We start from the raw sequence: 25817 nt of genomic DNA, 5'->3' as shown, positions 1-25817 counted from the left end.
TGTGTTACTGCCTAATGAGCCAATGTATTTAAGCCTATGATGTGTGGTACTGTCTAGTGTGTCAGTGTATCTAGAACTTCTGTGTGCGGTAACCCATGGCAGCCAGGTGGTGTTAGCTAGAGCTGGTTGCGGTACTGCTTCGGCACTTGTCAATGGGCCAGAGTGGTCTATGCCCTCCCTGGGTCCCAAACACACACCCGTTAAAGTTATAGGTATGGTCACTGGTGTTTCCTGTAGTGTGGTGGTGATGCAGTGGAGATGAACCACAGAGTCCAGGATAACTTAACCATTTAAAAACTTTAATGGAATAGTTCTTAAGGTGACAGTACAGTTCAATACTTTCACACAAGTTCAGAGTAAGCGGTTTGCACTTGAGTATGATTGCCAGTGATACTTTAATACTTGTGATGGTTTTGGTTAAGGTTACTTGAATAGGAAAAGTCTCTTTAGCAGTTTCAGACTTGCTACTTTTACAGAAGATAGGGGGCTATCAGGGGGCTATGGCTATGGTTTAGAGAATATCGCCTCTTGCCGGAAGAGATCACAGAGTGCCAGATTCAGGAACATGGGCCCAGATCATGGAGATCCGGGTGTAGAAAATCCCTCAAGATTACTTGAGGAGATTGAGCAAGGTTCGGTGGAGTACTTTGGCTTTACTTGCTCTTTGCCAACCACTGGTGAAAGACCTGGACAGCGGTAGGACTTCCCAAGAATACTTTGAGGTCACTCCAGACGTAGACAGGCTCTGATCACCTTAATGGTAGTTGCCCATCTCAGGGTTTTAGCAGGACATTCTCTGTTGGAGACTCTTGTGAAAAAAATAGAGCCTTTTGCAGGAGCAAGCACCTGATCACAAGGGCTGGGCCCTGAGGTAAACTTCTCAGGAACTCTTTCTAAGACTAACCACCAATACCCAGAACTAAGCACTCTCCTCTTTACAAGGGCTAATGCTGGGCTCATGTTCCATTGGCAGAGGAATACATGAGGTACTACAACATCCCAATGGTGGAAACTTTCTAGAAAAGGCCCCTGATGCCAGGAGAATGGGACATGGCAATCATACTCTTGTGCTCAAAATATAATGAAAGACAGACAAATGTATAAACCGCTATATGCTTGAATATGCTGGCATAAATACAGTGAGAACTCAATGGTGGCATCTTGATTCAAAAGTGAATATTATAGCTTTGAAATTCGGCCGATAATCGTCCCGTGGAATAGAAGACAACGATCAGCCGACATCATTCATGTCAGCTGATTGTTGCTGTCGTTTGTCTTTTAACAAGTTGAAAGACAAACGACTGTGATAGCAGCGATCTGCGTGGAATAGGAGCGTCGGCAGTAGACCGCTGCTATCCCCTATGGACTGCCCAGATGATCAGCGATTACCCCCCCCCCCCCGCTCTCACCTGCTCGCTGCCGCCGCGTGTAATATCTACCTGTCTAATAGGACTAGTGATCAGCTAGCAAACAGGTGGCCTGAGTGGTCTAATAGGGCCCTAAGTCTATCATGTGTGATTCTGTCTGGTGAGCTGGTGTATCTAACACTATCATTCGTCATACTGTCTACTGAGGTAGTATATGTAATCCCATCACCTTTAAAACTGTCTAATCTTATCATGTGTGATACAGTCTAATGAGCCAGTGTATCTAATCCCATCATATATGATACTGTCTGATGAGCTAAGGCAACTAAGCCTACCATATGTTACTATCTGGTGAGCTAGTGCATCTTAGCCTCCTATGTATCATACCAAGATATCCAATCCTACAATGAGTCAGTGTTGACTGAGCTGCTGTATCTAAGCCTATCATGTATGATACTAGTTAATGGGCAACTGTATCTATGGTTAATGTGTATAACTATCTAATGCTGACATGCTGAAAAATCATCAGCCGGTGGGTGCACTTCTCCCCGAGTAATAAGGGATATGCGGCTGATAACTGATGATTTAGTAATTGTACTTGCAGCTTTCTCTGTGTGATTGCCGAGCCGCGTATCTACAAGATGGGGGCTTGTTTACAGTGTAATATGGTCCTTAGTCTTACATGACTAAGCAGTGTATCCAAGAATCTCATGCCACACTCTGCTGAGCAGCATATTCAAGTCTCTCATATATGATACTGTTGGTTAGGCAGTGTACATAGTTGCCAACATTTGAAAAATTTCTCCAAAGACACTTTAGTGTTAAAAGGGGTGTGGCTTATTGTGGGTGTGGTCTTGGTGGGGGTGTGGCCTATCATGGGTGTGGGTTCAAAATTTTCAGGTTAGAAACACACAGAAGGAGCATTACACACCCTAGTATTAGGTCCCCAGTATATAACTCACCCCAGTATTAGGTCCCCAGTATATAACACACCCCACCATTAGGTCCCCAGTATATTACACACCCCAGTTTCATGTCCCCAGTATATTATACACCCCAGTTTTAGGTCCCCAGTATATTACACACCCCACTCAGAGCAGGCTGAGACTCAGAGATAGCATTCTACTGACTGACTGTACATACTGGTAGTTTGTACCCATGTGATACAGCTGCACCACATATCATCATACTACTACCCCCTTTATCCTCCTTCCCCTCCATCATCATATTACTACCCCTTTATCATCCTCCTGCCCCTCCATAATCATACTACTACCCCCTTCATCTTACTGCCCCTCCATCATCATAGTACTACCCCTTTATCATCCTCCTGCCCCTCCATCATCATACTACTACCCCCTTCATCTTACTGCCCCTCCATCATCATACTACTACCCCTTTATCCTATTGATCCTCCATCATACTACTACCCCCTTCATCCTCCTGCCATTCCATCATCATAGTAGTACCCCTCTCATCCTCCTGGCCCTCTATCATCATACTACTTCCCCCTTCATCCTCCTTCTGTCCCTTCATCATCATACCAGTACCCCCTTCAGCATCTTCTTGTCCCTTATCTGTATTTAAAACAAAAAAAAGCTCTACTTACCTCACCAGTATGGTTCCCTTAGTCCCCCAGGAACTCCTTTCCCTGCTCTAAATGAGTGAGATCACTCGCGCTGGAAGGGGCGGGGCTTCTCATGGGGCGGAGCTTCCTGGGACATGGTTTTGCCAGGGCTGTCTCCTCAGAATCGGGACAGTTCCGGCCAAACCGGACTGTTGGCAACTATGCAGTGTATCTAAGCCTCTAATGCATAATATTGTCTGTTGATCCCATGTATCTAAGCCTCTTATGTGTGGTACAGTCTTAGAGACCCATGGCCTGAGGTAACTAATAAAGTAATCTTTAAGATAACTGAAGTAATGTGCTCTGTCTCTGTCAGTGCGCCGTTAACATAGATACTGATTTGCACCGGTGTTGGGTGGTGAGGGTCATTGTACAAAGGCTGCGGCTGATATATCTGATATTACTGCAGCATCATTAAACACTTGTTATTTTCCATAGAGATATCTGTTACCGTGTAATATTATTACAGACAGGAAACTGGCCATGGATCCCACGTCAGGTGAGTGCTGCTCGGATCTCTCTGGTCTTAGATTATCAATAGGGGACGTGTCAGATACCAAGAACACTAAAAGCTATAGACACCTGTAAAAAAACTTTTTTTAAGAAACAAACAATAAAAAAGTTAGTGCACAGGTGTCCATAGCCTTTAGGAAACTCAGATTCTTGCCAGGACATCTAATGTTTCCTTGCCTATTGCAGCTCATTCATTGAAGCCTTCAGACATCAAAGAGATTTTCTCACTTCGAAGATTGAAAATTGTGAGTAACAAGTACACTGAGCAAGGAAAATATATTTTTTTTAAAAAGTGGCATGAATTACATGGTAGAATGATCAGAACAAGACTATTAAATTCACATACCTAAACATGGACCCTTGAAGTCCTGGTCCATTTGATGCATTCTAGGCTGAGCCGCATTGTTTAGAGAATCCCATAACTCTCACAAGGGAGTTAAGATTTTTCTGAAAGATGAATCCAGAAGATCAATTTCTTTGGCGAAATGTGGATTGATGGAAAGAGGAAAGAGAGCATCTGGAAAGAGTTTAAGGAGTTAGAAAAACATAACTGCATTCTTTCAAAAAAGTCTCCTACTTACCGACTGGTTGTGAGTAGTACTGTAGCTCTGTCCCATCACAGCAGTAAAGCCAAGCTGCAATAATAGACGTAGCCCAATGATGGTTTGGATGTCCTTAGACTTGGAGAAGACTTTAGACCAATACGTGTGACCAAGCAGTGTTTCTTGAGAAGCTCTTCTCTTCTGTAAAGATGTCCATAACGCAACACCGCTGGCAGCTTAAGCTCACAGTCTGGCGGCCTAAAAATTCTCCATATGATGTTGGGGAAGAGAAGGATTCGGCATAATGCATTTTGTTCTTATCCTTTTGTTCTCAACCTTTCCCATAGATAACACAGAAACATTGGCTTTGCCCAAAGTTTATGTGTGTGGGGAGGACGGGAGACTGGTAGTGAATGGCCACCTTTACTCTTCAAAATTTTCAATGACAACTTTGGAATTCTTGTCACCGTCCATCTTGTTGTGGAGATTTCCCAATTTACAACGCAACCTGGGCCTTCCCATGTCTCTACAGACTTTGACCTTATATTGTCTCATGCGTAATTCAGTCAATGGGCTCAATGTAATCCCATGTTTATGCCACAAATGTCTTGGTGAGAAACCATTTAAGGATCCTAAAAGGGGTCAATGGCTTATACTATTGTGATCCTTTTTATAAACACATCAGTAGATTTATGGATCGTTCTAGATGGTTCATCCTTTCATTGTAATAATTTGAGTCAGATGGAGCTTCTATTTCTTCTAAGTCTTTGATATCAACACTACTATTATCTTTATAGTTTAATGTGTTTCCGTGACAATAATAATAATAGTGTCCTCTGTACTCCATAGAGATCAGATACGGGCGATCACAGTGCAGATCTTGTCTCAAGGTGAGTTCATGAACTCGGCTAAAGTCTTGGCTTTGCATCACAATTGTCTTATAATTGATAATCATAATACAGAAATAGCCGAATTATAACCATGATGTGATGATGTCATCAGAACATTAGTTATAATGACTGACGGGCACACAGCCAACTGATCTCTTTCCTTATTACTATTGTGTTTATGAGCAGCTTGGAAGATACTCTGCAGAAAGCCAGCCAGATCACCGAACTATGTAAGTTCTGTCCCTGTGCCTTTATATATGAGCATATTACATGACTACACAGATGTCAACTTTTGTGCCGCTGATATTGCAAATCATGACATGTGGGGGAAGACTGAGAAGATGTCCAATATTCACTGTATACTGAACATTTCTGAAACCTTTTTAATATTCTTGTGTATCTTACTGTGCTTACTGTCACTGAACTGAAGCATTACTGTCAATTTACATTCATCTCTCAGATGATACCATTCTGGTGGTGCCCAGTCCCACTACTCAGCATTTCCCAGTCTTACTATTGACACAAGGAAATACCCTTAGTCAATCCCTGGTTGCAGCAGCGACCTGCCTTCTGTATGGGTCCCAATGGTCTCCACTCCCTGGTGCCATCGTGACATAGTGGAAATGGCTGGAAGTGCTCACTTAGCCAATCCCTCAATTACAGCTATCTTTGTTGGGATGGGAACGCGGCTTTATGCATATTTAGCTTAGACAGACTGGGCCCAACACAGGGTTTCTTGGCCACCTTCTGCTCCATGTGCCTCACCTGGTACAGCATTCAGTTTTTAGGAGTAAGCAAAGTGGTACAAAGCTTGCTTATGAGAGGTGGCACAGATTCCCCAGTTTTGGTGCAGAGCACCTGGCCCAGTGAATCTACTAACTGTAAGCAGACAACGCATAAAGCAGCACTGGCTTACTGTTAATCAATTGGAGGATGGGAGTCGAGTCAGATATCGACAAGAGTCCCTGCTCCATTTACAAGTTTCCTTGAAGCTCCGCTCTGCACCTGTACACAAAGTACGGAGACCAGTGTGAGGGTCTGTACTGGTGCACTGTGGCCCCAAGATGCTGCGTCAAGGCAAAAGTGTTGTGCCAGCTAAACATGTACTTCCATGTTGGCGAAGCATCCTTCTGTATATAGCCAGCAATAGGCAGTAAAGTATATTGTATCTATTCATCTCTATATCTTATCTTGTTTTATCTGTTGTATTACACAATAACAGGATGATAATATGGGGACTTTATACAGTGATATTAGTTATCAGATTGATGTTTCTCATCTACAGATTATATTAAACTAAGACATCATGTGTCACCCTCAAGATAGCCATTAACTCCTTTGTGCTGCATTATATTTCTACATACAAATATAATGTATAAAGAAATGTCATTTGTGGGGTGGAATGGAAAGAACACACGGTTTTACTATTGTTTTTGGGTTACATTTTTAGAGATTACCATACGGTCAACTATATAAACCCTTTGGGGGAAATTTTCATCTGCCACCATTAGAAGGAGTTGGGCAGATTGTTATATATTTTTGTGGAAAAATTTCCAGGACAACTTGTCATTTATTGATGAAAATCTCAGCTCATTCTGGGTCATGTGGGCGGTCCTGCTCAGAGACTGACCACAATGGATGTGCATGTAGAGAGCTGTCAATCACTGAATAGGCCTGCCTGTTTGACTACTAAGCCCAGAATGAGTAAAGTAAATGACAAGTTGCCCTGGAATTATATATCAATCTGCTCAGCTCCCCCTGCTGTGTTTCCACAAATATATAAGGTGTCACAATGCTGGAACCCCCAGCAATCAGCACTCATCTGAAGGTAGACCTGGTAGAGACTGTTATTATTCTGTGCAGTACCACAACAGGGGAAATGAAGGAGTGTATATATACTTTTTTCTTTTTATCATCTTTTATAGATGTTGGACAAAAACTGCATCACTCCATATCTAGTATGTCCCCAACCCCTGAGGGGTAAGTAATAAGCACACATTATTAATGCTATTTCTATTATTGGGGTTAGATATTATGGGACTATGGGATTCATTCTATTGGTGTTTGTGTTGTAGGAACCTGCTGGATGGAGCCAAGAGTCTAGTGGAAAGCCTGAAGCAAAGTGCAGTAAGTCCATGAGATTTCACTACACTGGATTTTCATTTGACTTGTTTTCCCCCCTTCTTTAATTTTGCCTTGTTCTTACTGCTCTCCTTTTCTTTCTTATTCTCCTTCATCTTCTTTCCACTCTTATCAGTGACGGATTATAATATGGGCGGTTTGGGCGGCTTCGGGGGGGCCCATGCCACGCAGCCCACATTATAATCCACCACTGCACTGCCACGGCTGATACGCGGCTGCCGGGGTTGTCCCGTCCTATCCATGGCAGCGCGCGCATCAGAGAGCTCACTGTGCGCCTGTGGCTGTGACTTCCGGTGCACAGGGAGCTCTCTGATGCGCGCACTGCCGGGGATAGGACAGGACAACCCCGGCAGCCGCGAATCAGCCGGGGGCAGACCAGGAGGGCTCTTTATCAATCCAAGTAAGTTGTATTTGCACCTACTATACAGGGGTTGTGTGAGAATAGATTGTCCCTGTCCACAGGCCATTTTCCACTGAATGAATTGTGATCTTTTTTGGATCATTAAGAGACGTACCGACCTCTAAAATCTCTACTATGATAAAATACACTTTTTCTCCCTCTTAGACCATCTCCTTCGCCAATGACTGGAAGATGATCTTACTATTTGTGACGGCTGAAGATCCTTGTGGCTTCTGTATTCAGGTACAAAAAGTTTGTTCCAAAAATCACAACTTGTATCTATGGACTCAACACACAGTAGTCAATATCACCAGGACTTCATTAGAAGCAGTTGAGGGCCCTGAACACTAACAGGGGCCACAGAAAGAATGGAACATACGGTATGTGTAAAATATCCAACCCCAAATGTCTTTCCATGTTGGATGATGCTTTTTTGACATTATAGCTTGGACCTCCTGTGAAGGAATCCAGCAGAAAGTATTCACCTTCCCTAGGAGGAATGAGGCATTACACAGTTATTAATAAAATCAATATTCTGCCCATGTAATGTAGATATGTTCTTGGTGATACACCTTATTAGGTACTTCTGTGTTAACAGAGCAGGGTCCTCTATTTAAGGTCATCTTCTCTGGAATACAGTGGAGAGCAGTAACAAAGAGCACCTCTCTTTAGACTCTAGAGTCTAGAGGACCCGTCTTGTCCTGAATTACACAGAAAACCCTCTGATGTGAATGGGCACTTTGTAATGCTACATTTCTCCAGTGGTGGTGCTGCAGGCACATTAAACACCACCAGGTATCCAGGGCTGTATTAACAGCTGCTGCTGCCCTAGGCACTAAACCTGAAGACACCCCATCTTCACGCACCTATTGGCGATACCAGACCTGACCAATACCACCATACCCCCCACCCCCCTGGAAAAGACACCAGATTTACTGTCAAGTCTGAACGGGAGGAGGGAAACTAAAAAAAATATAAACAAAAATATTAGTTTTTTCTGTCCCCCTGCTCCCTTGTGCTGCCCCCCTGCAAGGTGCTGCCCTAGGCACCGGACCACGGGTGCCTAGTGGTAAATACGGCCCTGCAGGTATCCCAACAGGTCCAGTGGCGTAGCTACCATAGAGGCAGGGTAGGCAGCTGCTATGGGGCCCGTGGGGGAGGGGGGCCCAGGGATGCACAGGGAAAATAAGAGCTGTCCTGGGTCTTTCTGCTTAACCCCTTATGTACTGCAGTGTATAGGTGACCCAGTGTTTACTTACATGCTGCAACACAAAAAAAGGGTTAATAAGTAGAGGACATGAAGATGTCTGCTTCACTGCTCTGATAACCCCTGACCTCTGTTCTCTGGCTGCTGCAATCAAGTAGGAAAAATGTGCGAGCTCCATCCAGAGGTCATGGGTTATCAGTGCAGGAGCAGTGAAACAGAGATCTCCTTGTCTTCCTTTTAAACTCTTTTTTTGTGTTGCAACATGTAAGAGAACATTGGGTCACTCACATACTGCAGTACATAAGGGGTTAAAGGGTTAAGCAGAAGGTATTCTGCTCCTGCACCTACAGTATGTATTTAAGCATAAGGGCTCCTACTTGGCCCTTTATAGTTTAAATACAGTGGACTGACAGAACAAGCAGCCATTGGCTCTCTGCTCTGCTAGTAACTTTTGTAGCTGCAGGCCTCTGGTCACAAGAGATTTAATTTTTTGAACACATTACCAAGCCTATATATATGCAGTGCTTTGTGTTGTGCGTAGGGGAGGGGGGCCCTTACAGTTTTTTGCTATGGAGCCCCATGCATCCTAACTACACCCCTGAACAGGTCACTTTCTCGGTCATAGCCAAATTTCTCAACCAAGGATTAAACAGAATAACAAACAAAACCCGGGAGGAAACTTCTCTCTCTGCCGTCAGTAAATCCTGCGAGAGGAAAAGAGAAATTTCTAAATTGTGGCTGAGTTTTTATCTTGTATTACTATTAAGATCTAAGAAAACCTCAAGGCTTGCCAGGAGATAATTCAGACCATGATGGATCTGATCATTTTACCTCATCCACGGAACTGGCAGATAGCATCAGAATGTAATAACAAAGCCGACAGGGACTATTTGTGTGACAAATGACAAGGAAACAGGACTATTAGTAGAAAGTGTCATCATTCTGAGGGTCTGAGGATTCTCGGCCTCTAACTGCAGGTCATACATGTTGGATGACAACAACTAGTGGCCACCATTACGGCATATTTGAGGGGGCACCACACAGCTTTCCACAAACCAGTATTGGTATATGTGTCAGTCTATACTGCAGCTCTGACATTGAATTCACAGGACAGGAAGGTGAGCGGAGATAAAGAAATATGGCAGAATAGAAGTCAGATACGCAATCAGCAAAACAATGTTGGATTTATTAAATGTAAAAATCTAAGATCAACTTAGGAATGATGCAACTTTTTTTTTTTTTTTTTTTTTAATTTCATTTCATGCAGGAAGACCACACAGAAAACACAATACAAGAACTGACGGCGGCTCTGGACTATTTACATCAACAGGTAATAACCTCTCCTGTAGCTGAAACCATCATCAATTTGCTGTTAATGGATCTGTTACTCTATTTACTTAGTGTAGATTAACCCCTTAAGGTCAAAGCCAATTTTCATTTTTGCACTTTTGCTTTTTCCACTTTATGTTTAATAGTGAATAGCGCTTGCATTTTTTTCACCTAGACACCCATATGAGCCCTTATTTTTTGCGAAACCAATTGTACTTTGCAATGACAGGCATTATTTTTCCATAAAATATGCCGCGAAACCGGAAAAAAATCATGTGCGCTGTTAAATTGAAATAAAAAATGAATTTGTTTTGTGTTCGGGGATTTTTGCATTTACGCCATTCGCCCTATGGTAAAACTGACTTTTATTAGGGGAGGGGATTTTTTATTAATAAAAAAACATTTTTACTTTTATTTTTACATGAACTAGAAGTCCCCCTGGGGGACTTGTTTATACACAGCACTGATCTCTCATAGAGATCAATACTGTGTATATACACAGCAATGATCCATCAGATCGGTGATCCATTGCTATGGCCTGCTGCAGGCCATAGCAATGTATTGCCGTGCCAGGATCTGCGTCATTGCGACACTGAGGCCTTGCACGGGCAGAAGAACGGATCTCCCCCCCGCGATCGCATCGCGGGGGGGAGATCTGTCCCACTAGACACCAGGGACAGGGAAAGCGAAGCCTCTAAATACAGCTGTCAGGTTTGACAGCTGCATTTAGAGGCTTAATTAGCCGGCGCGGCAACGGGACCCGCGCCGGCTAATAGAGGCACTGCCTGGCTGCAGATTGCAGCCGGGAGCGGTGCCGTTCAGAACGGGGTCCCGGAGGCACCATGACTTATCAGATACGTCATGGGTCGCTAAGGGGTTAAAGGGGTATTCCACTCAAACATAACTTTTCATATGTTGCTGCTCATGTTAAGACTAACAATTCCTTCTATACTTATTATCTAGTCAATCTCCTTCCCCCATTTCTGAACTGCTGCTTTCTGCTAAAAACACCAAAATCTGTTTGTGTGCTTTTCTCTCTGTCTCCCCCCCCCCCTCCCTTCTGAGACAGCTGATGTAAACAAGTCCCTGACCGGCTTTATCTGCAACATTGTTGCTTCTTTGTAATGCTGGGAGGTTTAATCACAGTTAGTTCATCAGCAATTTGACCTCAGAATAACCCTCCCATCATTACAAAGAAGCTACAGTGTTGCAGATACAGCCTGCCAGGGACTTGTTTACATCAGCTGTCTCAGAAGGAAGGGGAGAGGAGGGGGAGACAGAGAGAAAGGCTTAAACACAGATTTTTTTCAGATGTTTTCAGCAGTAAGCAGCAGCTGAGAACTGGGGGAAGAAGACTGAATAGATAATAACGAATATGGAAAGAATTGTTAGTCGCACCATGGGCAGCAACATTAAAAGTTATGTTTGATTGGAATACCCCTTTAATAAGACTGTGTTAATGCATGTTGGGGAAGGAGCAAAACTAAACAGTTAATTTTTCCATTTTCTATGAGGAAATTATCAACATGTTACTAAGTTAACAGTTGATTTCTTCAATTGTTATGAGGAAACCGTCGACATGCTGGTGTTAATGGATCTGTCACTTTATTTTTTTTTCAGTGTAGATTTTTAAAATTGTGTTTGGTAAAAGGGCCATGATAAACATGTTTTTTTTAGGCTCTGTGAAAACCATCAACAAGCTGCTGTTGATGGATCTGTTTAAATTCCATCTTTCCAGTGTCTCCTGCTGGAAGTATTGATGGTGATGGTGTCCAGAACTCGCTGCTTCTGCCCATACAGCATATTACCACTGAGGTCGCACTTGATTTCTCCAGCTGATATGTGGAAACCATCAAGAAGCTGCTGCTGATGGTTCTGTTATTCTTTATATGTTGTTCCAAGGAGCGTCAAATATTTGTCTGTTATGTAGCTGAGCCATAATACGATCCTTCAATAGTCATCAGTCTGCTTGCTGATGGTTTTCAGGTCGACATTATTTCTTCTGGATTCTACATTTACATTTCATCCGTGTTAATTTCTTACCTTTTCTCTCATTTTAAAGCTGCCAAAAACCTTTATTAGTTTGGTGGATTTGACACTACTGAATGGCCTCTACCTGTCGTATCCGGATAATGATGAAATCAGGTGGGTTATAGTCTATAATTGTCTATAATAGATCATCTGGGTATTATAATCAAACATAAAACATTGACAATTGTCTGGTAGATTCTGAAAACATTCGCTGACAATGTAAAGCAGCTGCTTAAAGGGGTTGTCCAGCGGAAATCTTTTTTCTTCCAAATCAACTGGTTTCAGAAAGTTACGTAAATTTGTTATTTATTTCTAACTAGCAAGTTCTGATGCGGACGCACGCTGATGCACCCGCATCAGAACTCTACGGCCATAAAGATCATCTTTTCAGAGACCGGTCGCTCCATGACCCGGCAGGGCCACGGAACGGCCGGTGTCTTGCGCCGGTGCGCACGGCAGGAAACCTACGCCAGCGAAAAGCTGGAGTAGGTTTCCTGATTATATTTCCGCTAAAAAATGCTGAATAGCGCGTACTCTTAGTCCGCGCCCCTCTACCCGCCCCCTCCGCACCCCCACCTCGCCCCCTCCACACCCCCACCCCGCCCCCCTGGCGTACCGGCGGAAAGTGCCGATTTGCGAATATTTTATTCGCAAATGGACATTTTGTGAATAAAATTTTTGCAAATGGGCACTTTCCGCCCAAAATACGCTGTTGCCGCTTGATACATGTCCCCCTATGTGTATAAACTCCGGCCGTGATTCCATTAACTTCAATACACTGTACATTTTCTATTAATCACGGCTGGTGTTGCAATTTGCAATAGAAAATATACATTGTATGAACATAGCCTAATATTGGATCATTGGTGTGCTCTAAAGTGCAAACTTCTCTTCTATACCCCATGGTTTTTACATTTATCTTTAGGAAATCCTGTGAGTGTTTCAGTAAACCCTCAGACTTCCAGAAAGCCATGTTCCGCTTCACCTTGCAGGTGAGAAGAATTGACTATCAGTGACCCATCAGAACAGGTCATATTATTTTGGAAGGGAATGGGGGGGGGGTGTCTTAAGTTAAATATACCAAGAACACCAAGGCCATGTTCACATATTACATATTGTCACAAATTGTGCAACAGCTGGAGGGCCAAAAGTTTGACTCCTGTAACTTAGAGTAATGGTCATCACTTGTAGCCTGTACAATTCCCATCATGCCTAACCAGGGCCGTATTTACCATTAGGCACCCGTGGTCCGGTGCCTAGGGCAGCACCTTGCAGGGGGGCAGCACCAGGGAGCAGGGGGACAGAAAAAACTATTTTTTTTGTTTTATTTTTTTAGTTTCCCACCTCCTGTTCAGACTTGCCATTAAATCTGGTTTCTTTTCCAGGGGGGTGGGAGGTATGGTGGTATTGGTCAGGTCTGGTATCGCCAATAGGTGCGTGAAGATGGGGCGTCTTCAGGTTTAGTGCCTAGGGCAGCAGCAGCTGTTAATACAGCCCTGTGCCTAACGCTAAAGCTATGATACATATCCTCCATGCCTGATCCTGTGACCGTACCCCGCACTGCCCTCGCTATCCTGCTCTCTGGCCCCATCTGATAAATGTAGGATTATCACATAAACACATTACATAATATCCATCTATCTAGAATTCCATCTCAGCACGGGGCCGCTCGGGGAGATAAAGACTCATCCGCCATTATCGCCAGAATCAGGAATGATATGAGTCACCCGAGGCCGAGATAATATTAATGACTTTTATCTGAACATCTTAAGACAAAGTCCGGTGTCCTTCTAGTCTAGATCTTAGTAACCAGTAAATATTGTACATTATGTCAGTATGGCACGACATAGGCAGCTTTTATGTTGAGGTATGATGCACTTACTATAGGGGTCATCTCCAATCACATCGGAACTACTGGGAACATCCAGCCCAGGTTGATCCCATCTCATGTCCCATGTACAGGGCGAATTTAGGCTTCCACTTACCAGGGGCCAAAGATTCTGTTTTGTGCCCACCACCAAAAACCTGACCCTAATATTACCAGACTTTTTTCTGTACAAGAGCCGTATGGAATTGACCAATAATAGTGGTGCCAATATAACAGTACCAATCACATAGACATGCTCATAACTCTTCTTGCCTGTGCAATTTCCATAGAAAGTTTTAAACTTTGAAGTGCCCAAATAGTGGGCACCAGTTCTTGTAATGCTCACACAATTGCACCAACAGCATAATAGTGCTCATACACTAGTCCCAGCCATAAAAGTGATTAAATAACATCATCATCATCATCATCATCATCATCATCATCAAATAACATCATCAAACAACATCATCATTCTCAGCTATAGTGCCCATACAGTAGGTACTACCATATCAAGAAGTTGTGCTATCTCCAGCAGCCTTTTACTCTGGTTAGTAGATGGGCATCACCCCAGTAGCATAAATGGTTGTGGGTTGTTAAGTTGATGACGGTGCCAGGGTAGACGCCTCAGCTACACCCCTGCCAGTAGAGCTGTTTCCCTCAGCCCTATAGACATTGCATGGAGATGAAGTGCACATGCTCGACCACCTTTCCATTCATACACCATGGTCATACAGTGAAGAGGAAAGGATTAATCAGGAACAATTCTAGTGATCGGTAGTGGTCCCAGCATTAGAGATTGTTGGGGACATATGGGGGTCACTAATTTATGGTCCTTCTTTTACAGTCTGCCCTTGAGAAACTAATAAGCTCAGAGAGATACGACACAAGGGAGGACTTCACTGTGGCCTTACACCCTGTGCTCCGCATGGTAAGTACTGCATATTAAGATTGCCATACAGATCTAGACTAACGGAGTACATTGGTGTCCAGCTAGTGTCCAGAACTGTGATAGTTGGCTCCAGCTGCTTTTCTGCTCCTGTTCCCTATGGCAACACTTCCTGTCATACTTTGTCATTAGGGATCAGAAAATCATCATTCTGTAGACTTGTATATAGATGTGGCCTTCAATGTAGATGGTGATTTAGGCCTACACAGTACTCCTATGACGAACTAGCCTTGCAATGTTTACCCTTGCAATGTAATATTAGAGAACTGAAGGTGCATTTACAATGTCCACATATAAATTATACAGAATTATTACTGCAATTTAGCATGAAGAGGTGAGAATCTGAATGTATTTAATATGAATATTACAGGTTGATTCTGAGAAGAAGAACATTCAAAACTATGGGGATGTTTATGAAGTCCAGTGCTCCCAGCAGGTAAGCTCTGACATAAGGAGGGGTGTTGGCGTACAGTGGACTGCCACTATAGAGTTTTTTGCTGGGTTTTGTCACCCACTTTTAAGGCTATGGTCACACATAGTGTTTTGAGATTTATTTTGTAGTGTAAATTCATATCAGTCCTCAGAATACACAATTAATTAAATGGAAAAACACCACACACTTCATATGCTATTTATGGCCATAAAGAACTGCTGTACATACAGTATACTGGGCCTAATGCAGCTGTTTTACATATGTTTTGCAAAAAACACCACTATGAAAGCTGTGCGAGAAGTCATCAGTAATGCACCACATCTCGTGTCAAACACAGAGCAGGCCCCTACTATATGTAGTCTAAGATAAATAACGTACCCCTTGTGTGTCCTTATTGTGGCCACAAGTTGCGGACTGACCACATATTTGATGACTTAAAACTGCAAAATACCTCTATCTGTATTATTATGCCAGTGTGAATGCGGCCTAAGACGGTCAAGGCGATAGTGTAACGTCTCATGTAACGTTCTGTATACAGGATTCCCTCTTCCTGAACACACATAAGAACAGTCCGTACCTGTGGCTGGAGGACATGATGCAGGTTGAAGAGAGTAAGGCGCAGGTAAGTATGGACTGGATATGGACTAATATTGAACTGCTCTAGGGAAAGCAACAGCTTATTTACACATCATTTCATATACTGTCTGCTGTACAATATAACCTGTAACCAGCCTCCAGAGACACCTATGGGCATGTGACCTACCTAATAATGGGCATTATTCCTATAGGTCTCTAATCCATGTATAACATGGTAGGAATTGTTATACTATGTATACCTTTAGCTGTGATAGCTGATACTGTACCTACTGAAGTACACGTCTCATCCTTACAGTCAAGGCAATATGGTTCCAGTTTCACCTGTTCAAATCTCTCCCCATCAGCCACTGTCCCAAACTCAGGTAAGCTCTGGGCTGTGATGTGTAAATGTAAATGCTCTGTTAATGTGACAGTGATCTTTCACCTGTTACAAAACTACAACTCCCAGCATGCCCAGACAGCCATTGGCCACACTTACCGAACTGTCAGACAGATTGGACTTATTATCCATAGTGACCAATGAGGATGAAGGAAGCTGCTAAATGGTGTATTCTAAGAGGGCTGAGAAGGGCGGAAACACCTTTTAAGGGTTCTTATTATGGGTACAACATCCACACCTTATGATTCTACCTAGCTTAGCATAATGGTCTATTTTGATCTAAGTTTCTTTCAGCGGAACCACCACAAAAATATAGACCGGGACCTGGCTGGACCACATAACAAATACAGACCAGACCCCATATTAAACGCAGACCCTGGACCTGACCTCAGAATAACTACAGAGCTTAGACCAAAGCCCATTATAAATACAAACCCCACACCAGAACTCAGAATAAATACAGACCCCAGACCAGATCCCAGCATAAATACAGACCCCAGACCTGACCCCACAATAAAAACAGACCCCAGAACCCTGCAGAACAAATATAGACCCCAGAATAAATAAATATCATAGACCAGACCCCAGAATAAATACAGACTTGAGGCTGAACCTCATAACAAAATCAGACAAGACCCCAAAGTAAATTTAGACCCCAGACATGACCCCAAAATAAATTTAGACCCCAGACCTTACCCCAAAACAAATACAAACTGCAGAAAAATACAGACCCCAGACAAGATCAGAATAGACCTGAGGCTGGACCACAAAACAAATCCAGAATAAATCTAGACCCCAGACCATAACCCAACCACAAAATAAATCCAGACCCCAGACCTGATCACAGAATAAATTTGCAACCCAGGATATATACAGACCCCAGGCTAGACCTTGCTTTTGTTGTATTAAGTGCTGTTTGGTCTTCAATTTGTGACTCAGAATACATACAAACCCCAGACCACTAAAAATACAAACCCCAGATTGGTGTTTAGAGTCAATTTAGAGAGAAAAAAGCCAATTTATAGAATAAATACAGACCCCAGACCATATGTTATAATAAATGCAGACTCCAGACAAGAATAAATATCAATCTCAGACAAGACCCTAGAATAAATACTCTTCACCATACAATAAATACAGACCCCACTCCAGACCCCAAAATAATTACAGACCCACTGTTAGTGTGGTCACCACCTTACACAATGTCTTGACGCCAGGGCCCAGGATGTCTTGTCAGGACATCGCACCCAGGAGATCTCCAGGAATCGGAGAGGACCCCTGTAAGGGCCTATAGCTTGGGCTGCCATAAATATATCATGGTTAGGAAGAAAGCAAGGGTGGTATTACACAGGATAATTATCGTTTGAAAAATCGTTAGATCGTTTGGATTTGAACGATAATCGTTAAGTGTAATAGCAGACAACGATTAAACTACCAACGAGAAATCGTTGGTCGTTTGATAGAATTTGGACCTATTTTTATCGTTGATCATTTGCAAATTGTTTGCATGCATTAAGATGTCATTCGGTCGTTCACAGTAGCGACGAACGCAGTAGCGATGACAGGACGACCACAAGAACTATTATAAGTAACAATCATCGTTCCATGTAATTGGGTGAACGATTTCAGGTCATTCGCCATAGCGGTCATTTGAGATTGTTTATCATTGATCATCGTAAAATTTCCTCGTGGAATAGTACCCTAACACAACACAAATAGGTTCAAGCTTTTAGCTACCCGACATCCAAAAAGAACAAACAAAAACCTAATTGGGAACAAATGGTGTGTGAGGTTTCTAATATATGTTTTATTCTCATGATATGATTATGTTTATATGCCACTTATATCTATAATAATCCACTTTGGCTTTAGTTCACAGCCTGAGGCCTGCAGATTTTAAAATAGTTGCTGCTCTAGGAGACTCGCTGACTGTAAGTCCTGCCATTTTATAACTTTTCCACATAGAATTATGAGATAGCATGTTCTATATCACCTAGACTATAACCATAACTCTCCTTTAGCATTTTAATTATTAGTATAACCCTCTGCCATCCCTATCACAGGCAGGTAATGGTGCCGGTGCCTTTGTCCTCGATGTGTTAGATGTGTTGACTGAGTATCGTGGATTATCCTGGAGGTAAGAAATATGATGATTTGACAAGGTCTCCTTAAAGATGTCTGACGAAATTTTTTATTAAAGTATTGTATTATACAAATCACCAATATACACTTATTACAGGAAATGTTTATAAAGTGTTTTTTCCCTGCACTTACTACTGCATCAAGGCTTCACTTCCTGGATAACATGGTGATGTCACTTCCTGGATAAAATGATGATGTCACTTCCTGGATAACATGGTGATGTCACGACCCGACTCCCAGAGCTGTGCGGGCTGTGGCTGCTGGAGAGGATGATGGCAGGGGGACACTGAGGGACACAGGGCACTGGAGGGACACTGAGCATCCCTGTGCCATCATCCTCTCCAGCAGCCACAGCCCGCACAGCTCTGGGAGTCGGGTCATGACATCACCATGTTATCCATGAAGTGTCATCACCATGTTATCCAGGAAGTGACATCACCATTTTATTCAGAAAGTGAGATCATCATGTTATCCAGGAAGTGAAGCCTTGATGCAGTAGTAAGTGCAGGGAAAAAAGCACTTTATGTGCATTTCCCATAATAAGTGTATATTGGTGATTTGTATATCTTTTAGGGGGGCATTATAATACTTTGATAAAAAAAAACTTTCAACTGACTTCTTTAAACACCATAATGTAACCATTTCACAAATCTGTTGCACACATTTGCTGTCCCTGTACTGACTATATATTACCACTTACTCTTCCTCCTAGCATTGGTGGGGACGAAGATCTCACTAATGTAACCACAATAGCAAGTAGGTACTTATGGAAGTTGTTTTTTACATTGTACACGGTAACTCCACAAAGAAAAAAACAAAACACTTTAATGTTGTGTTTATCCCCCCTTTACCAACACTTTACAGTGTGCGTAGTTCAGCGCATTGTGAACATAGAAAATGAGAACTAGCTGGATGATCACACCACTATTCTCATTTACAGGGGACGTTGGTTGGGTACAGTATCGGAATCCTCCGGTAGGCCCCCAGCTTTAGACCCTGCACAAACATTGACTGATGTTGTTTCTCACTGGTTCTTCATTGGTGGGCCCCCAGGATCATTTCCTCTGATGGGCCCCAGATATCCCGACACTGGTTGGGTACAAAATAATAATTATATCTTCTTGTACCAGTTAAACGGGTGGCATGAACTAGCACCAAGAAGAGACCCATTGGGACTTCTATGAGACCTTCTCTTGCCGAAGTACATTGAAGGGCTTCCTAACTATTATCCCAGACAACGCAGTAACTATGGGCTCAAGCGATTAAGAGACCGAGCTAAGATTTACTCTATGTCCTTTTCTGTAGACCTTTGGGTATAGAGCTTTTAGTTTGTCTATCCAACCACATGACATTGGAGCTATTACCAGAAGCCAAATGGTAGGTGAGAAATTACATTTACAACATTACAAAAAAAGTTTATCTCTTACAGATATCCTGCGGATGTTCAACCCAGATATACAGGGCTACTCCACAAAAAGGGGGTCTCATCATTTAGCTAATTCAAAGCTAAACCGGGCCGTTCCTGGAGCTAAGGCTGAGTATGTATGGCTCTATATTGTCACAACAAGGGGCAAACTTTTTCTGTTTTACTGAGGCAACTATTTTCCAAAAGAAACAAGAGGAAGTGCCACTATACTGGTTACCACATGTACATTAAGGTGCCTATACAACTTCAATAGCCTTTTGCCAACAGTCATATTTCCTGGTGTTCCATACACATGAACATTTGTAACAGCTGAAAGTTCCTGTTTTCTTCACAGCGAGTGGTAAGCCGCCACCAGGCAGCTCTGCCACAAGCTTATCACTCTGAGAACAAAGGGGTCAGGTAGTGAAACTCTTTAGACTACCTGGTCTTAGTTTATACCTATTGAGTAGCTTACTTGAAGTCCAATTTTTAATGCACTTTTTGTACATTTAGCCATGTCATGTGTTTTTAGTAGTTCCATCTACAAATCACTTTTCTATTGAGCCCCTTTTCTTGTGTTTCAGTGATATGCTGGACCAGTCCAAGTTATTGGTGACAAAGCTAAAACAAATGGAGAATAATAAAGTGAGTATCGATGAGGGTTTCCTGCCCATTACACATGGTACTGTGCTTCATCTGTGCCAACCACAATCCTTAAAGTGTCACTGTTGTTATAACTTTCAAAATCTAAATCAACAGTAGATGTGATATAAAGCAATATACATTCATTATTTTTTGTGTTGTTATCATTCTGTAAAACAAAGCTGAACTTCAACAGAAATCCAGGTCCAGTCTCCTGAAGGCAGCTATATAACAGCTATACTTACCAGAAATCCAGGTCCAGTCTCCAGAAGGCAGATTTTCTGACTAGGGCTGGTTGAAAAAACAGACACAGCAATACCAGCCAGTAAAAAGAGTCATGGCTCATTGTGTCCATCAATCACATGACTGTCTTCTCTCTGTGAGCGATCAGATGGCCTGGGAAACTCAAGACTTCCTGTTTTCTGGCTGTTTCCGGTTTCTTGAGAAAAAAAACTGTCAGAAAACGGAAGTGCCATGTTTTCCATCATAAAAAAATAATGACTGTAAATAACAAACTTGCTTTATATCACATCTACTGTTGATTTAGATTTTAAAAGTTATAATGACAGCAACAATTTAAAGGATTTACAGCTTACGGTCACTTCAGGGTGGTCTTGTGCTAGGCCGCAAGCAGCAACTTCGGCCGCTTGCTCCATGGCGTGCAATGAAGAGTTCTGATGCGGGCACGCACGGATGCACCCTATTCAGAACTCTGCGGCCTGAAAGATCATCCAGCTGGTACTGCCGTACCGGCCAGGATGATCTTTTCAGAGACCGGCCGGGTCACGGAACGGCTGGTCTAATATGAGGTCTGAACATAGCCTTACTGGGTAAAGCCTCCTCACTAGTAACTCGGCATGATATTTCTTTAAAAATGGAAAAAAATGGCAGCCAGGCACTCCTGGTAAAATGTATAATGCACATCATCAGCCTTGTCCTTGATCTCCATTACTCTTTAAAGCTTTAGCAAAGAAATCTCACACCTCCCATGTTCTGCGGCCACTAAGAACAATGGAACACTGCCACCTAGTGACAGCCATATTATGAAAATGTAACAACAAGCAGCAACATCAACAACAACAACATCAACAGCTCTGTGTATCTGGTAACTTTGTTGTATTCCTTCCTGTCTAGCTAATAAACTATACAGAGGACTGGAAGCTCCTGACTATCTTTATAGGAGGAAATGACTTATGTGGTATCTGCAAGAATCCGGTATGTGATTTTCTTTTCCTTATATGAAAAAATGTTATTTTTCCAGTTTTTATGAACGTTCCATAGTAAAGAACTGTGTTTTTCTGACTATAGTGCGTTAGTTTGCACAGAGACACATGAAGCCCCTGCAGCTTCATAACCATTCTATGTGCTCCATATACATACATGTGTGGAGACATCCGCCCCACCTGGGATTGTACTACAGGAGAATATATCTCTGTAATATGGCACCATTTCTTATCTGTCCCATTCATACAAAGCCTAACAATAAAATTTAGTAGTACGCCCCAGGTCTTGTAGAGCCCCTAGAATTCGTATGTTAGCATGAAATACGGATGTGTTTTTTACGTAGTGTGAACCTGGCCATATATCGTTTTTCACTACACTGATGTCAGGGCTATGCTATTGCACTGTATTGTAAGCCTAAGGTTTATTTTGGTATTATCTATTCACTGATAACAGTAACACGACTGTAGGGACATCATGGCCCATCATCTATTGAATTTTCATTCCCATAATCCTGGCGGCTGCTTTTTGATCATTGACAAGTTTAAAGAGATAACTTCTTCAATATATGACAAACACACTCATCAATTGCCATAGTATCCTTCAGATATGAGAAATACTCCTGTTCTATCAGTATCCTAGCGGGTAATGACTCCACAGGTCATCACATGGAATGTTATGAAAACGAAAGTCCCTTATTTAGATACACATTTATCAGTATATATTAGCCCTTTGAAATGTAGACGGTACATGATATACTTGTATATTCTATCATTCTACCATTTGTATTAATGCAAAATAGTTTACAGTCAGGGCATGTGCACACTACGAAACCTGGTGGATCACCCGCTCGCTGGCGGACCCGTGCATCTCCGCTGGTCCCATAGGCTTCATTCTATGGTTTGCCAGATTCCGCCATCCGCCCAATGAATGAGTGGGTTCATTCTTCGGGTGGACGGCAGAATCTGGCAAAACAGAATGAAGCCCATGGGACCAGCGGAGATGCCCCCGTCCGCCAGCGAGCGGGGGCGAGCTGCGGAATCCGCAACGGGTGATCCATCGGGATTCCGTAGTTTGCACATACCCTAAGGTCCCATTCACATTTGTGCAATCCCAATATACAGCCCGATAGAATGCCAGCAGACCCATAGACTTTAATAGACCAAATGTAGTTAATCTGTACAAACAGTATACACATTCAGGAAATGGACCGGACATGGTCATAGTTGAGTCATCGTCAATACATTGAGACACATATTGGCATCCCATTTTGATACCCCAAAGGTCAGTCTGATGGAGCCCTGAAAACGTGTTTCTATAGATCTGTCACAGATTATAAAAGTGTCACAAGTAAAAAAAAAAAAAAATGAGCGAGAAGACCTCATTTGTTTCCTATTTTTTTTTTAGGTTTATCACTCTCCAGAACAGTTTGTCTACCGCATTAAGCAGGCTCTGGACTATCTGCAGCAAGAGGTACGGTACAACGCTTAAAGCAGCACAATGTACAACAAGATCCCTATGTACTGGACTGTCCAGGCTTTCGCTCATTGTAAAATAAATACATGGATGAAGATCCAGAATTCTGGTGGCCCCTATAGCCACCTAGTAGACCTCATAGTCTAGTCTCATCAGTGTAGCACACTTTTTACTGGGATATCACATGTAATATGCATTTTACAGTGGTACCTTGTTTTAGGAGTAACTTGGATTGAGAGCGTTTTGCAAAATTGTAACTTGGTTTAAGAGCATTGGTTTGGTTTAAAGTCCCTATTACACGGGCCGACAGTGAGGAGCAAACAAGTGCTCCCCGCTCGCTGCCACCGCGTGAGTCCGGGGGGGGCTGTCCAGGGGATCGCTACATTGTCCGGGCAGCCCATAGAAGATACCGGCGGTCTGCTGCTGCTGCTCCTATTCCACAGAGCGCCGGCAGGCGATCGCTGCTATCCTGGTCGTTAACTTTCAACATGTTTGAAAGACAAACGACGCAACGATCAGCCGACATTAACACTCTCCCCGGACAGAGAGTACTGCATGTATGTGTCCACATCTGCCCTGCTCATTCCTTCATGCTCCCTGCAGTCTCTGTCAGCCCTTGTGTTTCCCATCCTCTCCATTCCTGCTATAATGTGCCTGCACTCACACTCAGCTATATACACTGCTGCTATTAGGTGACTGCACTCACACTCAGCTAAATACATTGCTGCTATGTGCCTGCACTCACACTCAACTACACACACTGCTTCTATAATGTGCCTGCACTCACACTGCTGTATAGAGAGGTTTCTGTTACTGTCCTCCTGCACAGCTCTGTGATTGGTCCATGCTAAACACACATACCCTCGCCGTTGCTGTCATGTGACCACACAGACCTCTGCTCTGCTTCTCTATTCTAGCCTGTTGTACTATGGCACTGCATTATGGGGATCTACAGCTCCATTCTGTATCTACAAACTGCAGCTGTTCTTTCAGGTTTATACACTTATTATTCATTATACTCCATATTCAGCAGTTTCTAAATGTTTGTTCCATTTGTTTTACATGTTATTCAGAATTTTTTTTTAATTCATTATTTTGGGGGTGTGGAACCAATTGTCTGAATTTCAATGGTTGATTTGGTTGATTTGGATTACAAGCATGGTCCCAAAACCAATTATGCTCATAATCCAAGGCACCACTGTATTTGCTTCCTGACCAAGACCAATGGTTGGTACATGGGTAAAGTATTCCCCATTGTGCATCATGTTAAAATACAACCAAATGTTACTTATTATTCTCCATTTTTGCTTCCATCCATGCTTTTTCTTCACAGGTCCCGAGGATGTTTGTAAACCTGGTGACTGTTTTGGACATTTTGCCCCTGAAAGAGCTCTACGACAACAAGGATACTCACTGCCCGGAGCTGCTCATGAGGTTAGTGTTGTGAAGGTTTAGGTCACTGATAAATAAATTTAAAAAAATGGTCCTTTAAACCAGTCAACCCAGGACTTGCATTTCCATGAGCATAGCAAGGAAACCATAAAAACAATTGGATATCCATGGCTCAATGGGTGCTTCAGGCCTTGGCCCCATCGCAGAGGGAGCTGTACAGGGATTCAGATTAGGGCCCTTACCCGTCTACCTAGCACTAGCCATACACATTAAAGCAGACCATCTAATGCGTGTGCTGGTCTTATGGTCCTTATGTGTGTGCTGGCCTCCTTATGTGTGTGCTGGCCACCTTATGTGTGTGCTGGCCACCTTATGTGTGTGCTGGCCACCTTATGTGTGTGCTGGCCACCTTATGTGTGTGCTGGCCTCCTGACTATACCCCTACAACAGATATTAAGGAAGAGGAAAAATACCAAATTGGCTCTTAACATCCTGATCCTTTTGTTTTCAATCAGGAAGGGATGGAGGAATCAGAAAGGGACGGAGGTGTCTGGCAGCAGCTTTCTAGCCTCCTCCTATTCAGAATACATGCTTGCATAGCCAAGATGAATATGCAGGTGTATGGAGGGTCAGGAGAGATTCCCATATAGAATAGAGAAAGCATATGGCCAGCCTTAGTTTTAGGTATACTAACTCAATATCCATGTTCATGTAAAATTAAATCAGTATATAAAGTGAAAGTGTATGATATATAAAGAAGTTGGATGAAGCACAACAAGACAAGGATTTATCATACATATTTATGGCCATTATCAGTACTGAAGGCCATTGCTTGCGGATACCATTGTCATGATGAACACCTTGACCCGATGAGGAGCAGATACCGAGGTCTCAGTTATTGACAGGCGTTTTCTGATCTTGAATGGTTAACCTGTAGAAGAGTCGTGGGATGTCCCAGATATCTGTAACATATCTATAACTTTGATATACAGTTCATCTAATACAGCAATGTGATGTTGTGTCAGTGGTCATAATACTGGGTGCTCCCTATGATTCTCAGCCTTTATGTTCATCTTCCACCTTCTCACTCTTTTGTCCATCATCTTCATGATGTCTCCAGTCAAGTTGTTGCATCGTCCTTATTTTTTCCCTAAAGATCTGGGTTTCCTCACAATATCCTAAATATGAGATACGTGAGTCCTCTTTTTTTCCGTTTTTAATTGTTGACCTGTTCTTAGGACCCCCACCAGTCGGCCAAATTGAGGCGCA

At 42.7% G+C, this 25817-nt stretch overlaps 1 protein-coding gene across 1 annotated transcript in view; it reads left to right on the top strand.

The window, feature by feature from the left end:
* The window catches only part of PLB1 (phospholipase B1), a 79252-nt gene that overhangs the window by 10633 nt on the left and 42802 nt on the right, over positions 1 to 25817 (top strand). Inside the window, exons 3-24 of the mRNA XM_069955085.1 lie at positions 3433 to 3493; positions 3694 to 3752; positions 4899 to 4939; positions 5126 to 5169; positions 6865 to 6919; positions 7015 to 7066; positions 7647 to 7724; positions 9956 to 10018; positions 12080 to 12162; positions 12974 to 13040; positions 14760 to 14843; positions 15232 to 15297; positions 15833 to 15916; positions 16187 to 16253; positions 18143 to 18201; positions 18334 to 18407; positions 19125 to 19168; positions 19842 to 19950; positions 20402 to 20462; positions 21594 to 21674; positions 23088 to 23153; positions 24490 to 24590. Of these exons, the coding sequence (XP_069811186.1) occupies positions 3433 to 3493; positions 3694 to 3752; positions 4899 to 4939; positions 5126 to 5169; positions 6865 to 6919; positions 7015 to 7066; positions 7647 to 7724; positions 9956 to 10018; positions 12080 to 12162; positions 12974 to 13040; positions 14760 to 14843; positions 15232 to 15297; positions 15833 to 15916; positions 16187 to 16253; positions 18143 to 18201; positions 18334 to 18407; positions 19125 to 19168; positions 19842 to 19950; positions 20402 to 20462; positions 21594 to 21674; positions 23088 to 23153; positions 24490 to 24590 (1499 nt within the window). The remainder of the gene's footprint in view (positions 1 to 3432; positions 3494 to 3693; positions 3753 to 4898; positions 4940 to 5125; positions 5170 to 6864; positions 6920 to 7014; positions 7067 to 7646; positions 7725 to 9955; positions 10019 to 12079; positions 12163 to 12973; positions 13041 to 14759; positions 14844 to 15231; positions 15298 to 15832; positions 15917 to 16186; positions 16254 to 18142; positions 18202 to 18333; positions 18408 to 19124; positions 19169 to 19841; positions 19951 to 20401; positions 20463 to 21593; positions 21675 to 23087; positions 23154 to 24489; positions 24591 to 25817) is intronic.

This window comes from Dendropsophus ebraccatus, chromosome 15, assembly GCF_027789765.1.
Source record: "Dendropsophus ebraccatus isolate aDenEbr1 chromosome 15, aDenEbr1.pat, whole genome shotgun sequence".
Taxonomy (NCBI): Eukaryota; Metazoa; Chordata; class Amphibia; order Anura; family Hylidae; genus Dendropsophus; species Dendropsophus ebraccatus.
This window is presented reverse-complemented; position numbering and strand designations above follow the sequence as displayed.